The 16,351-nt window shown below is 35.3% G+C and overlaps 2 protein-coding genes across 3 annotated transcripts; one reads left to right on the plus strand and one right to left on the minus strand.

Moving 5' to 3' along the window:
• Positions 548-10,851, plus strand: LOC18598870 (DNA helicase INO80). 2 transcript variants are annotated; one of them, XM_007028584.2, is made up of 23 exons: positions 548-939; positions 1,134-1,221; positions 1,413-1,794; positions 1,942-2,374; positions 2,467-2,667; positions 2,791-2,901; positions 3,357-3,781; positions 3,904-4,012; positions 4,131-4,211; positions 4,284-4,456; positions 5,065-5,190; positions 5,894-6,055; positions 6,140-6,197; positions 6,408-6,638; positions 6,798-6,944; positions 7,042-7,602; positions 7,701-7,958; positions 8,054-8,161; positions 8,626-8,720; positions 8,841-8,997; positions 9,259-9,456; positions 9,564-9,719; positions 10,157-10,851. In XM_007028584.2, the coding sequence occupies exons 1-23, from the start codon at positions 880-882 to the stop codon at positions 10,436-10,438; spliced, it is 4,602 nt and encodes a 1,533-aa protein (XP_007028646.2). In that variant the 5' UTR covers positions 548-879; the 3' UTR covers positions 10,439-10,851. The 2 variants fall into 2 exon arrangements, with proteins under 2 accessions (XP_007028646.2, XP_007028647.2); XM_007028585.2 differs by lacking the exon at positions 1,134-1,221.
• LOC18598871 (S-formylglutathione hydrolase) lies at positions 10,950-15,055 on the minus strand. The gene is made up of 7 exons (XM_007028588.2): positions 14,697-15,055; positions 13,993-14,110; positions 13,513-13,560; positions 12,572-12,768; positions 12,305-12,403; positions 12,154-12,219; positions 10,950-11,369 (listed from the first exon to the last, which is right to left on the minus strand). Exons 1-7 carry the CDS (start codon positions 14,841-14,843, stop codon positions 11,190-11,192), a joined length of 855 nt encoding a protein of 284 aa, XP_007028650.2. The 5' UTR covers positions 14,844-15,055; the 3' UTR covers positions 10,950-11,189.

Consider the following 16,351-nt stretch of genomic DNA (forward strand, 5'->3'; position numbering starts at 1 on the left):
ATTTTATTCCGTCAAGTAAGCTATATAATAACATTTTCATTTTATTCCTATCATATCCTATTCTTATAAAATATTTATTTTATTTTATTTTATTCCGTGAATCAAATGTGCCTATAAAAGATAATGTTCTAAAGCCATTAGCTAATGATTATAGTATTATTATATAAAGTTCTTGTTGATTATTAAAGGTATCTTTCTAGTAGGCTCTCCCTTAAAAATGCTCTAATTTCATCCAAATCTTAATTAAACTTAATAAAAGGATAAAGATTTATTTAAATTTTTAAAAATAATTGAAAGAATTTTTAAATATTATACTTTTAGTGTAAGAGAGAAAAGTGTTTTTAGGTTTAAAAAGAAAAAATAAATTGTTTGATTATTGATCAGTCATTGACTGCCACGTGCACAAGAAAAAAGTTGCAAAATGGCCGCCGCTACACCGTATCAAAACCCTGTTATCCCTCTCAAAACATTTTGCCACTCGAATATTCAGACAGCAAATTCTCCCAAACCTGCCACCTCTCAACGGCTTTAAACAAAACCGAGAAGGGCCAAAAAAAAAAAAAAAAAAGTCCTAGCAAAATAGCTTTCGAAAGAAAAAAGCAGTGCGCACATTAAGAAAAGTCACCCACACGGCGCAAGTTAGCAACTCCCGATGAATCCTACACCGTCTGTGTCTACTACGTCCCTTCTCTATCTTTGTCGACCCACCTTATCCTACGCATCGTCACCCTCCTCTTTTTCCTCATTGGATTTCTCTCGTCTGCTAGGGTTAGGTTTTTTCTTTTTTTATCTTTCTCCGTTTTTTACAAAATTCTTCCCCCATGCTCGTCGCGGAGTTAGGGTTTTGCTATTGGGGACTCTCTTCACTCTCTCTTCTTCATGGAATCAAGGCGCCAATCGAAGGATTCGTTGTCCTACTCCAATCTCTTCAATCTTGAGGTCTGTCACTTGGCTTTTGGATTCATTTTCTCAATCGATTTTCTGTTTTTAGCTGGCTTCGATTTGTTGTTTCTAAGATTTTGTATCACTTATGATGAATTTGACTTCCTGGATTAGTTAAATTGTGGTTTTAAGTAAGTTTCTTCTTCTTTGTTTTTTAATTTTTGTGTTTTCTTTTTTGGTTTGTGTTGTAGTCTTTGATGAACTTCAAAGTTCCACAACCTGATGATGATTTTGATTATTATGGGAATAGTAGTCAGGATGAGAGCAGAGGTAGCCAAGGTAGGTTTTTTGTTTTTCAAATTGAAATTAAGGGGTCCTTTGGATTTTATGCTTGTAATGCACCTTTTTTTCTTTTCAATTGGTTTTGTTTGTACGTCTGGAGAATTGGTGGTTAAAAGAGTTGGCTTTAAAGATTCTTTTTTTAACTAAATTATTGTGCATTGTTTTGTACAATGATGGGCTTTCAATAGGTGGAGCACTGGTGAACCATGGTAATGGAACTATGTCTGAGAGGGAATTGAGGTTGGCGAAGCGAAAGCGGAGGGGGGCTTTCAATAGTGACGAGGAGGACGAAGATTATCAAGGCACTCGTATTACAGAGGAGCGGTATCGATCAATGCTCGGAGAACACATACAGAAGTACAAAAGGAGGTTCAAGGATACCTCTGTGAGTCAGGCGCCTCCTCGAATGGGCATTCCAACACAAAAGAGCAATTTAGGTGGTTCAAAAATGAGGAAATTGGGGAATGAGCAGCGAGCAGGATTCTATGATATGGATACCACATCTGAATGGATGAATGATGTTAGTCCTCAGAGGCTTGCAAACTATCATGAAGCAGATCTTGTACCCAAGTATGGCATTGTTTGATTTAATCTTTCCTTTGGTTGCTACACAATGTAGTATCGAAATATATGAATTTTTAAGTTCCGTCTTGTGTTTTTCATAATCATATAACTTGTTGGAATAATCAACAATTCTTATTAACGTATGATCTGCAGAATCATGTATGAACCTGCATATTTGGATATTGGGGAGGGCATCACTTATAAGATCCCTCCAACTTATGATAAGCTGGCAGTGTCATTGAACTTACCAAGCTTCTCAGATGTCCGGGTGGAGGAATTTTACTTAAAGGGTACTTTAGATTTGGGGTCCTTAGCAGCGATGATGGATAGTGATAAAAGGTTTGGACCTCGAAGCCAAGCAGGGATGGGAGAGCCTCGGCCCCAATATGAATCACTTCAGGCCAGATTGAAGGCTTTGGCAGCTTCAAACTCAACTCAGAATTTCAGCCTCAAGGTATCTGAAAGTGCATTGAATTCCTCAATTCCTGAGGGGGCTGCTGGAAATATACAGCGGTCTATTTTGTCAGAGGGTGGTGTATTGCAGGTTTACTATGTTAAAGTTTTAGAGAAAGGTGACACGTATGAGGTTAGTTCAATTTAAATTATGATGGTCTTTTTTTTATTTAATTGGTGATGGCACTTTTCTTAAACGTCCTCTTTGCCTGTTTCTGGCTGCAGATAATTGAACGAAGCTTACCAAAGAAACCTAAAGTGAAGAAAGACCCATCTGTAATTGAGAGGGAGGAAATGGAGAAAATTGGAAAAGTTTGGGTTAACATTGTCAGAAGGGACATACCAAAGCATCATAGGATTTTCACCACTTTTCACCGAAAGCAACTAATTGATTCAAAGAGGTTTGCAGAAAACTGTCAGAGAGAGGTATGTATATTGTTCTGTGACCTCTACATCAGTATCTTGTTATACCTTTTTTGATGCATAGACTGTAGGGCTTTTGTCATCTTGTATCTTGAAGGTTTAGTGACGATCAAATTTTTGTACCAGGTGAAAATGAAGGTGAGTAAGTCCCTTAAATTTATGAGGGGTGCTGCATTTCGCACAAGGAAATTGGCTAGAGATATGCTGTTGTTTTGGAAGCGGGTCGACAAGGAGATGGTATGTTTCTTCTTCCTTTTTGAAGTTCATTAAGAATCTATTTGAAGCTTCTGAGAATTGCATGTACTCTCACAGAGGTACATCAATGGAGTATCAAGTGATATATATATGTAGCCATGTTCTGTGCGCTGTGAATGTGCTGCAAACTTTAAGAATTTTGACATGATTTGTTTCTTAATTGCTTACCTGGATGATTTTTGAGTATGGATGACCTAGAGCACATCAAATATTAGGAATGGAAATATGATATGGCTTATTGGATGGTTCATATTGATATACGAGATATGAAGGAGGGTGATTACGTCGGGTATTGTTAGCCGCATATTTTGTACTCTAAGCTTGACTTGATTACTGAAACAACCAGTGTATGAGTTATTTTTGCATCATTATTGGACACTTTTGCTTTCTGCAATTTTTGGTTGAACCTGCTGTTATGTAAATTCCTATCCTTGTAGGCAGAAGTGAGGAAAAAGGAGGAAAGAGAAGCTGCAGAAGCTTTGAGGCGTGAACAGGAGCTTCGAGAACAAAAGAGGACAGAGCAAAGGCTCAATTTTCTTATACAACAAACAGAACTTTATAGTCACTTTATGCAGAACAAGGCAAATTCACAGCCCTCTGAAGCCTTGCCAGCAGGGGATGAAGAACCAAATGATGATGAAGAAGAAGAAGATGATGCTGGGCCCAGTGGAGAAGAAGATTCTGAGGAGGCTGAATTGAAAAAGGAGGCTCTAAGAGCTGCTCAAGACGCTGTATCTAAACAGAAAAAGTTGACTAGTGCTTTTGATACCGAATGTTTGAAGTTGCGTCAATCTGCCGAAACTGAAATGCCTTTAGAAGATAGTTCAGTTGCAGGGTCTAGCAATATAGATCTGCATAACCCGTAAGTTTTCTTTCGTTTAGATCTTTTGGATAAAACTACAGTTGGAGGTGATTTTTTTACTCTAAAGATTTTTTATCCCTTCTTCACTGAATTTATGGACTTGAGACTTCCAAATTGTGCAGCTCTACTATGCCTGTCACCTCAACAGTTCAGACACCGGAGATGTTTAAAGGTTCCCTCAAGGAATATCAGTTAAAGGGCCTTCAGTGGCTTGTTAATTGTTATGAGCAGGTTGTAAGGCAATCTCCAGCTGAATAGCCTTTTAGTAATAATTAGAAAAACAATTTTCTTAACTTCTTTCTTTCTTTTCATATGATTGTGAGATGGAAGGTCCTTTATTCTCTTTCAGGGTTTAAATGGTATACTTGCTGATGAAATGGGCTTGGGAAAAACTATTCAGGCAATGGCGTTCTTGGCTCATTTGGCTGAGGTAATTACTGTAGTTGGTGTTTTATGTGCAGAAAATGTCCTTATCCTAACTAGGATTGCTTGTCTTACACAGGAGAAAAATATATGGGGGCCTTTTCTTGTTGTTGCACCTGCTTCTGTCTTGAATAACTGGGCTGATGAGATTAGTCGTTTCTGTCCTGACCTGAAAACTCTTCCATATTGGGGTGGACTTCAGGAGCGTATGATTCTTAGAAAGAACATCAACCCAAAGCGCCTTTATCGAAGGTACCCTACTTTTGTTTGCAATGTTTATTTTACTTTATTAAATATGTGAAACATTGTAACTTGGTGCTTAAATACCATATGGCTAATGGCTACTTGTAATCTGAAATTTGATGTCTCTGTTCTTTTAGTTTGTTAAATTTTCTTGAATTTGATACACTAAGCAATAGTATATCTTTTGGTGTTGTCAGAAATCAACCAAACTTTAGAGTGATGTGGCTTTTAGCACTCAAGCACCTTGCTTGGAGTGAGGATTTACATGCCAAATGTATTTTGGCTGGGGACCATTTACTGCCCATAAAGTTTTCTTGCATCTTCTTTTGGATTATACATTATAGGGTTACATTAAGATGTTCTTTTTAAAACTTTACATTAACATGTTATTAAGGGGAAAAAAGAACAATAGAATGAATGATGCATATTAGTGGCATATATAGACTAGAAGTAACTTGAGAGTTTTTGAATGGTAGTTAGTTTTTTGTTTAATTGTACCTCAAGTCAGTTTCTTGATACTTATGGAGTTGGAATTGTTTCAGAATGGCTACTTCTCTCTCTTTCTCTTCCATGCCTTATATTGTTTGTTTAAATATTAATTATTTCTTTCTTTTCAGGGAGGCTGGATTTCATATTCTAATTACCAGCTATCAACTGCTAGTGTCTGATGAGAAATATTTTCGACGTGTGAAATGGCAATACATGGTATTAGATGAAGCACAGGCAATCAAGAGTTCTAGCAGGTTCTTACATTTGTCTTTAAACCAGTTTAGGTCCTTAAATTTATGAGCTTTAATCCTTATTAATTGTTTTCTATTTTGGAAAATATTTAAAGAGTGAGTTCTTCTGCATATTAAATGTCTTGTTGACTGCTGGCAATTTCACCCCATTGGATCCCCCCATTTTTGTTTCAGTTAGTTTTTGGGAAGAATGGCATCGTTACATGCAATGATATTGATGTTATTCTCTATTTTTTTTAAATGCAATATATTAATATTATTCAGTATAGAAATTAGAAGTATTATTTTGGTGAAAGATAGTTAATAGTTGAAGAGATCTATAGTTCTACTTGAATTCAAACTTATAATTACCCTTTCCTTTTCTTCTGAGGTTTATCTCTGTGTCTGTTGCAGCAGTGGATTATCCGCTTTCTTGTTTAGGAATCTTATATGTTCATTTACATGCAAAGCTTGCAGAATACATTACTGCTTCTTGGTTGTATCAGTGGTATTCCATTGTTTGTCTGCTATAAATATTGACTGCAAAGCTTTTAGAATACATTATACATGTCAGTTGCATCATTGGTTTTCCATTTTTTGTATGCTAAAAATTGGTTCTATTGGTCTTCTAACCGTTGCATCTCTGGTTTTCCATTTTTTTCTTTCAACTATTTTAATCTTGTATACTCAGTTGTATCTGATATTCTGATTGGGTTTTGATTTGCAGTATAAGGTGGAGGACACTGCTAAGTTTCAACTGTCGGAACCGCTTGCTTCTGACTGGTACACCTATCCAGAATAACATGGCAGAATTATGGGCCCTTCTGCATTTCATCATGCCAACCTTATTTGACAGCCATGAACAGTTCAATGAATGGTTTTCTAAGGGGTATGTGTTCCTTATGTATTCACCATGGACACATTTAACCATAAAACATTTCTTTATTAATTGTATCTCTTCTTATATTATCAGAATTGAGAATCATGCTGAACATGGGGGTACTTTGAATGAGCACCAGCTTAACAGATTGGTGAGCATTCTTTTCTTGCTAGTTTTTGCGATGAGGATAATTAGGAAGTTGTACTTGTAAGAACTATAAATTTCTCTTGCATTTAAGATAGTTTGGTATATCTAGCTACTGAAACTGCTATATGTTTTTCTGATAAAAGGGAATATAAGTTTTTTGGCCCTATTGGATTGGTATTTCTTAATGGTATATTCTTTCCTCTCCCCTTGGCAGCATGCAATTTTGAAGCCCTTTATGCTACGACGAGTAAAGAAAGATGTGATTTCTGAGTTGACTAGGAAAACAGAGATTACAGTTCATTGCAAGTTGAGTTCCCGGCAGCAAGCATTCTATCAAGCTATTAAGAATAAGATATCTCTGGCCGAGTTGTTTGATAGCAATCGTGGACCTCTTAATGAAAAGAAAATTCTGAATTTGATGAATATTGTTATTCAGCTGAGAAAGGTAAGCTATTGATTTCTTTAGTTTCTTGTTATCCCCTCCTCATATGGTAAAACAAGTTGAGCAAAACATGGATCTCTGTCCATTATATTGTGTGAAGTTGTTTCTTTTTGTTTTAGAAGTTTTGGATTATTTTGAAAACTTTTATTTATATAATGGAAGGTGTGTAACCATCCGGAGTTATTTGAAAGAAATGAAGGAAGCACATACCTCTATTTTGGAGAGATTCCAAATTCTCTTCTGCCTCCTCCATTTGGGGAGTTGGAGGATGTACACTATGCAGGGGGTCGTAATCCCATATCCTACAAGGTAATTCTGTTAAATGATCTGTAGCTTTGATCGTAAAAATTTCTGTTTTTTTTAGTGCTTTACCACCAAAACTTCTTACTCTTTTTTTGTTCTCCAGATACCAAAACTTCTCCAACAAGAGGTTATACAAAGTTCTGAAACACTATGCTCAGCTGTTGCTCGTGGAGTTTACCAAGAATTGTTTTACAAATACTTTAATGTATTCTCCAAAGAAAATGTTTATCAATCTATTTTCCGACAAGAGAGTAGCTCAAATGGGTTGTCTGTCAGAAGTGGGACATTTGGTTTTACCCATTTGATGAATTTGTCTCCCGCAGAGGTTGCATTTCTTGGAACTGGTTCTTTTATGGAGAGACTTATGTTTTCTATTTCAAGATGGGACGACCAATTTTTGGATGGAATTTTAGACTCCCTAATGGAGGTATTGGATGATGACTTCAATTCCAGTTACCTTGAGAGCGAAACGGTCAGAGGTGTTACAAGGATGTTGTTAATGCCATCAAGATCTGAGACCAATTCGCTTAGAAGAAGATTTGCAACAGGTCCTGGTGATGATCCATTTGAGGCTTTGGTTGTGTCTCATCAGGATAGGCTGCTATTCAACACTAAACTTCTCCATTCGACACACACTTTCATCCCACGAACTAGAGCTCCTCCGGTATGATCTCACTTTTAATTTCATCTGTTTTATGTATTATGGCGGACAGCTTAAACTAGAATCAGATATGTTACTTACTGTTCTTATCTTCTCGATAGATTTTTGCCCAATGCCCGGATAGAAATTTTGCTTACAGAATGACTGAAGAGCTACATCACCCTTGGGTTAAGAGGTTGTTGATTGGGTTTGCTCGCACATCTGAGTTTAATGGGCCCAGAATGCCAGATGCTTCTCATAGTTTAATTCAAGAAATTGATTGTGAACTACCTGTGGCACAGCCTGCCCTTCAGCTTACATATAAGATATTTGGTTCTTGTCCACCCATTCAAAGTTTTGACCCTGCAAAGTTGCTAACAGTAAGAATATTTCTTGTTCACTTTGTAGTTTCTCTATTGGGCTTCAATATTTATTTATTTTTACATTACATTAACTTCTATTATTTTCTCATTAGGATTCTGGGAAGCTTCAGACTCTTGATATTTTGTTGAAACGCCTGCGGGCAGAAAACCACCGTGTTCTCCTGTTTGCACAAATGACAAAAATGCTGAATATTTTGGAGGTCTGTATTACCTGTTTCTCCTTAACCTTTATGTTATTCCCTATGTTTGATTGTTCTGTTTCAAGCTTGATTCATAGATTTAACATAAAACCATTCAGATCAAGCTTTTAAATGTTGATTATGTTCATAGAGTGGATGGGTCAAAAATTAAGATTAGACATGTAATAAAACAGAAGCATTTGAAAACACTCTTAGACAGTGTATACTGTACTATTTGTGATGCATAATGGAGTGCAATTGCAACGTGTAACTGTTATCATTGCTTGTATGTTTTGGAATTAAAAATGGGTGTTTTATTTCTAAACATACAAAATTCAGATTTTATCTGAATCACAAAATCTCAATCTACAATAACAGAATTAGTGTTGTTTATTGATTGTTTTATACTGATGGACTGCTTTGGGTTTTGTTACTTTTGTCTGTGTCTGCAAAATATTGGGCCGACTGTTTGCATATTTTTGTAGGACTATATGAACTATAGAAAATATAGGTACCTGAGACTTGATGGGTCTTCCACCATTATGGATCGACGAGACATGGTCAGAGACTTTCAGCTCCGGTAGGGATTTCATTCACATGTGACTCATCTAAAAAGCTTTCAGTAGTCTGTCTTTTTGTCTTATCTCCTGTAATGAAGCAATAAAAATAAAATCCTTCATTTTTTTTTTTTGTATTGCAGGAATGACATTTTTGTATTCTTGCTGAGTACCAGAGCTGGTGGACTGGGTATAAACTTGACAGCCGCAGACACTGTAATCTTTTATGAAAGTGATTGGAATCCGACCTTGGATTTGCAAGCCATGGACAGAGCTCACCGTTTAGGGCAGACAAAGGATGTAGGTTCCTACTTCTTACCTCTATAGTATTATTGTGTGTGAATTACTTGATGTCACCAAATTTGTTTCATGGTTTGCTTATGTTGTGTATAACTTTCTCACTCACAATTCTGCACACAATTTTCATTTTTTTTCTAATATGATACGTAGTTGTTTATATTTAAAATTTCAAACAGTTTTTTGAGCAAGTAATGGTGCGTTTAATTTTCAAAGTTATTGGATTTTTTAGTTTAAAATTTAAGGCCAATCTTACATGTGTAGGTTACTGTCTACCGGCTCATTTGTAAGGAAACAGTTGAGGAGAAGATTTTACGGAGAGCAAGTCAGAAAAGTACTGTGCAACAGCTTGTCATGACAGGTGACCTTGTTCAGGGAGATCTCTTGGCTCCTGAGGATGTTGTATCTTTACTTCTAGATGATGCACAGCTGGAGCTGAAATTAAAAGAAATTCCACTGCAGGTAAGATTTAACTCTGATAGTGTATAAGTTCTTTTTTCCAGCAGCAAAAGAGGTCTTAGAACTGCTTATAGTGTCTATATTCATTTTATGTTTGATGCTCCCTCAAGGCTAAGGATAGAATAAAGAAAAAACAACCAACGAAGGGCATACGGCTAGATGCGGAAGGTGATGCATCTCTGGAAGACTTAACAAATACTGGAGCTGAGGGTACTGGGACTGAGCCATCTGCGGATCCAGAAAAAGCCAAATCCAGTAATAAAAAGGTACTAAAGCTCATAAAGCTCATCTAGATTCCAATTATGATGGAAATACCTGTCATGTTGTTTTATAAGAAATAATGAAGGTTTATATTAGAGAAATTCCAGGATATTTTTAATAAAACAAAATGCAAAAGAAGAAGAGCTATGCGAAGACTTCGGACTTAATCTGAGCATATTTTATGCTTAAATGCTGCATAGTCCTATTGGTTTGTGTCTTGTTATATTAGTTGTTGGAAAGAATGATTTTATCTTAATTATTATTTCTGGATGATACTTGGGCCCCACTTTTCCAAACCAATGAAAAACTAGTATCCTCTTTGAAGGTGGTTGTGTCATGCAATTTGCTTTTAGTGGTGGTGACCATGAGAAATTGAGCATGAACCTCTTTAAGCTAGACTTTGTGTGTATTAACAATTTTGTTAACTTAAATGTATGTGCAGAGGAAAAGTGCTTCTGATAGGCAAAGAAATTCTCAAAAAATGAGTGAAGCTAGCCCAATGGACAATGATTTGGATGATATCCTTCAAGATGATGACTTGCAATCACAGAGACCAAAGAGGCCTAAGAGGCCGAAGAAGAGCGTAAATAAAAACCTAGAACCGGCAATAACTAGTGCATCCGCATCAGTTTCAGTTTCAGAGCCGGTCCAGTATCCACCTGGGCACGAGTTTGGTCCTGGTGGTTTTAGGACTGAAATGGTGCATAGTAATATATTAACGTGATAGGTTCCTGATCTATTGTGGATGGTTGTGGAGGTCATTTCGAGTAAGATTGACAGGCGCCCAGTCATCCTTTTATTCTGTTCCTGTATTGACTGAAAATTGCTGGAACAGGAGGGAGATAAGACATGTTGAATGCCATAATAGTATGTATATATGATTTTTTATTCGGGGGGGTATGGGGAGGAAATTTTTTTAGATTGTGGTAATTACATTAGAAAATTTGGGTAAATAGAGGTGGGATAGTATATATTTAGATGCTGTAACCAACCAGAGTCTGCGATCGATCAGTAAAAGTTGGAGGAATTTACTGAGCAATGTAATTTATGTTACCATCACTCAATTTTGGGTTCAGTGCTCCACCGTGGCTATAATTCTTATTCAATAGACCAGGGAAGTGATTTCATGGGTTTTTTTTTTTTTTTTTTGTGGGATCATGTCATGCATTCTCTTAAATAAAGACTTACATGTGCATTTTTTCAACCTTCACCCAGGTAGTGCAAAGCCAGCCAACGAAACAATTTCAGGGCAAAATCATATAAGCATCACCAGGTGCAACCACTAATACGCACTGCTACTTACGCAAACTATTTTCGAAATGAAAGTAGTTAGTCACAACAGTGCATACAAGACCAGTTTTGTAGTTTAAAAGGAAATAGTTGTACCCTGGAAAAAGAACGAAAGAAAATAGTCCATCGTTGTTTAAATGGGCTTCAAATCACTAGATTTTCAAAGGGCAGAATACGTCACGAATTTAGAGCCTAAGGGCTTGAGCATGGTGGCTTATGTGATCGTCAATGAAGGTGGAAATGAAGAAGTAGGAGTGATCATAACCAGGCTGCAATCGCAATAGTATTGGAGCATTAACACTCCTACACGCCTCTTCAAACTTGTGCGCCAGAAGTTGATCATGTAAGAATTTGTCATCCTCCCCCTGCATTTCAAAATTAGCGAATTAACAGATAAGCAACTTCGCATGTACACCACAATGAGGGTGGGAAGCTCAAATATTATAACAGCCAACACAATTCACTTGATAGGATTTCCTTCCCCTTTCATTTCCTCAATTGAAAATGAAATACCTAAAGGATGGTTCATAGATCCTTCTGGTGGTGCTATTCATCTTTGAATTTTGATTACTAGTTTCCAATTGCTGTCTAAATTGCAAGGTTTCCTTGCAGATTAAAGGATTGTGTAAATCACACACACACACACACACACATATATATATATATATATATATATATATATATATACTANNNNACACACACACACACACACACATATATATATATATATATATATATATATATATATCCATTGCCCATAAAATACTGATGTGTAGTATGGTAACAAATGAGAGCTGTAAGACATTTACATAGTTCATTGGCTACATCCTAATAGAAAATAACCACTGAAATTATCTTTAGGCAAAACTGAAGGAAAAAAAAATCCTTCTAAAATTCTCTAAATAACCAACAATAAGTAGGCAGAGAGAAAGTAGTAATATGTTGAAATTAAGTGCTGTCATAACTTGAGAACTTATTAAACACTCTTCAAGATGAAAGAAAAATAAGACATCTAAGCTACTTTCCATAAAAAAAATTATAAAAAAAAAGTGGGGGAGGGGGGTAAGAAAGAAAGAAACAAGAGAGTTTCAAAGAGACAAAATTGTATCATGTTGGGTGAAATTTAAATATGAGACATTCTGATCTTACCTGATCAATTAAAATGGTAGCAGATACATCATGAAACTTTGAGATCAGGAAAGTGGCATCATATTCCTGCATTTTTTAGATTTATTAATCTCCACTAAGGTCTAAATTCAGGTAAAAATGAAGGGCATTCATCAGTCACTTGGTACTTTACCTCCCAAGCAGCTTTGTCGTTACCAAGATAGTTTGTGAAAGCCTTCTGACCCCAGGGACAATTTATAGGATTGGCAATGGGTGCAAAAGCAGACACTGACTGCAAAATATAAGCATTAAAGAAGGGAGAAAAGCAAGTAACTGAGGACAAAGGTGAATACATATGTAGTTATCCTCTGGAGAAAAAATTTAGAAATTCTGAGAAGTCATTAAACTAGATAAATTAGAATCTTAAAGAGCATGAGGAGCAAATACAATTGTCAACTACCTTATACTTATCAAGGTTTTTCAGATAGACTGTCAGAGCACCATGCCCACCCATAGAATGACCAGAAATAGATGCTTTTGATGTATCAAGTTGAGGGAAATTTTCACTCAGGAGTTTTGGCATTTCTTTGACAACATAATCGTACATACGCCAATTCTTCCACTTCTCTTGTGTAGCATTAAGATAAAATCCAGCACCTAATTTAAATTTCAAAATGCAAAAGCAGAAATAGAAAAGGAATAGGGATAAAACTCAGTCAGATAAAGATCTGCTTTTGGTACATTTATTTGCAACTATTCATATGAGATAGTGTAAGGAAATTATCTAGCAATGCTCCATTGAAATTTGACAATGTTTCCCACAGAGTGGGGATACTGGGGGCAGGGAAGAGAAGACTAATCAGGATTGCATTCGAAAGCATTGGAAAGAAGCATTCTTTCATTAACCAAGTGCTAATGTGGGTGAGTTAGAGAAACACTCCTTGACACCTTTAGCACATGTTAAACTCAATGAACATATGTTACATTAGTGTTGGTGGATCAAATAAAAAATAAAAACGACAAACTGGTTGTGAAATTAATAAACACCAATATCTTTTGATAAGAAAAAATATTTTGCAAGGATATTCATCCAAGTGGGATTGTCCTTCCAACATTGTGCATCATTAATAATCATTATGCACTTAAAATTCAATTTGTTGATGGAAAAATTCCATGAAAATGAAACAGGAAGAAAAAGTGATACAATTAAAGACAAATAAAATGAAAATTTCCAGTCAAGCTTGTAACATAGAACTGAAGTGCCAGGTTATTTACTCCAGGAAGGGACCTCAAGCATTAAAGTTACAAGAGATAAAACAATTTGATACTGGGTATACATGTTTAAAATTTACCGTAACAGTTGTCCCAGAATTAAAATTTAACAATCCAAATGTTGCATACCTACACCAAAATCCCAGCTGTCTGCCTCTCCTTCCACATTCAGACCTCCTAAAATTTTAACAAAAAAGAAAATCAGCCCTGCACAATTTCGAAACAAAAATGGTATTTTGGAAAAGAGTAATTTATATTCATATCCTATGTTAATCATAATTTATATTATGAAGAACAATGACTTCTGGTTAAAAACATGTGTTCATGAAACAGTATTGGATAAACTGAGGAAACAACTTGAAGCCTTATGTTCAAGTAGGTTCTCAAAAAGAAATATACTACTATTTTTCATAATAAACAAAAAAAAAAAAGGATATTTTGGGTCAGGATACTGAAGTTGAACTGAGTCAGAGTCCCTCAATAAATGGGAGAAATGAAGTGCAGCATAACAATCCAGTCAATAATCTTTAACTCAGACAGTCAGCAATTGAAGTATCAAGCCAGAAAAATTATGTCAATAAATTAGCTTAAAATGGGCTCACTACTTACTTGGGGATGTATCAGGGGCAATTAGAGCAACACCCTCAGCTGAAGCAGCACGCTGTGCTCCTGACTTGATTATGAAATTCTCATCAGTGCAAGTCAGTCCAGAGAGCCAGTAAAGTATCTGCCCAAAGATGAGTGCAAGACTTATCCGTTTGAAAAGATCTTATAAATTCAAACATATCAGAATATATACTAATTCGCAAAAAGTAAGCAGCAAAAATAACAACCCAAGGTAGTCTAACTGAAAGAAATAAAGAAGATTTACCAAAAAAATCAAAGAAAACACAAAGAACATCAAAATATAAGCACACTGCCAGAAAAATGCACTCAGCATTGCTAGCCAAGTAAAACGATAAAACTAACTAGATGGCCTAAAGAGAACCCACGTAAACGAGCAAGTAGATCAACATGCAAAATTGCAATGCAGGGTATTCAAGATCGAAGAACAAAACCAATTGGTCATCAACCCGTCTCCCTAAATCCATGTCTTATCAAAATCAAACCTTGATAAAGCAAACAAACCCAGTTTCCAGCCTGAAATTCACTTCCACCCATCAGCTCATATCCATTAAAACCCCAGAAAGAAAACTTCATCATTTACATTGAAAATAATAAAATTGAAGACCTTTATTCAAAATCGAAAATCAAGACCGCCATAGAATTGTCGATGAAGATAAAAAAAAGAGTGGAAAACGGAAGGGACATACAGGGAATTTGTGTGAAGGAGAAGGAGAAGGAGGGAGGTAGATATAGAAAGTCATGGAACATCCAAGGGTTGGACTGTAATGCTTGTATCTCTTGTTGTACCCTCCAAACATCTTCGAACTGCCAATCTCTGTTGGTTTCATCTCCATCTTCTTCACTTTCTCTTTCTCTCAACTCTCAGAAAATGTTTGTGATTCGGTGGCTCTTGATTATGCTTTATCAAGCACTCAGCTGAGTAAGTACATAGGTGGTGACCATCAATTGCAAAGCTTAAAAAGGTTGGCCCAGCTAGAGCCTAGAGGCTCTGTGTCCATAATTGCTTACATTTAACCCTTTGTCCTTTATCTTCATCTTTATTTTTATTTTTATTTTTCATTTCTGGATATTTGGGGTAACAATGTAGTACTAGAATACAGGCATGGCTGGATTAGTCTCCCCCAAAGGGTGGATGAACCAGAAGGACAAAATTTGTGGTCTAGATCATATTTGACTTGAAAACTTTTAAAACTTGTTAGTTATTTTTTAAAATTTTATATTTTTTATGATTGTTGTACTAATTATTTTAAATAATAAATGTTTCAAAAAAAGATTATTTAACCAAATAAGAATAAATAAAGAAGAAAAAACAAAAAAAAATTATAACGAGGAAGGTTTCATACTTTTTACCTCATTATTTTATTCTTCTTTCATCATTGTTTCTTATATTGTTTCTTTTACCACAAATATAAAATATTTTAATCACATTAAAAATAATAGGTTCATTGAACAAATGTATATGCTTAATAATTATCTTCTTAAATCATTCTAAATTAAGCAACACAATCGATGCTAACCCTCTCATCTAGACTAAAACCCGAATGAGCTCTTCATTTAAAACCTAAATATCCAAAAAAAAACCCCTTCATCTCAAACAAAATACCCAAAACAATCCCTGACATCGTGAAAATACCAAATCAAACATCTTTTGCCCGCAAACCCCAATCCGTCCTTATGAAATTCCCACAAGACCAAAGACAGATGTTAGATGTAGAAGATGTCTATAGCTAGGATTCATTATAATTAAGATTAAGATTAAGATTATATTGTTTTTATTTGAAAATATTTCAAAAGAAAAATAAAAAATAAAGAATTAATAGAGGAGATTAATAAAATTACAAAAGGTTCAAAAACCAAAACCCTTTTTTTTTTTTTTCACTTTTTACGTTTCTTTCCTTTATTATTATGGACTCAAATTTGAGGTTCTTAATGCATAGTTAGACTTAGAGAGCATAGCGGCAAGAACAGCAACTACAGTTGTTACCAATTACTTTTCCATTATTTTATTTCCTTTTCTCTCTACAATAACCTCTTTATTTTCTATGGACCGGAAGTAAAATCAACCTCTTTATATAATACTGTCATGGTTATATTTTTGTTTTATAAAATCTTAGTTTTGCTATTAAACATCATGTGAATTTAAGTAATGTATTGTTCTTATCTATTTTCCATAATTATTTTAAATTTGGAGTTTATATTTATATTTATTATTTATTTGAGTGCAATATATTGATGTTATTCAGAATAGAAATTAGAAGTATTTGTCAGGTGAAAGATAGTTAATTGTTGAAGAGATTTGTAGTTCTACTTGAATTCAAACTTATAAATGGGTATATATATA

The sequence above is a fragment of the Theobroma cacao genome, chromosome 5 (assembly GCF_000208745.1).
Source record: "Theobroma cacao cultivar B97-61/B2 chromosome 5, Criollo_cocoa_genome_V2, whole genome shotgun sequence".
Lineage (NCBI taxonomy): Eukaryota > Viridiplantae > Streptophyta > Magnoliopsida > Malvales > Malvaceae > Theobroma > Theobroma cacao.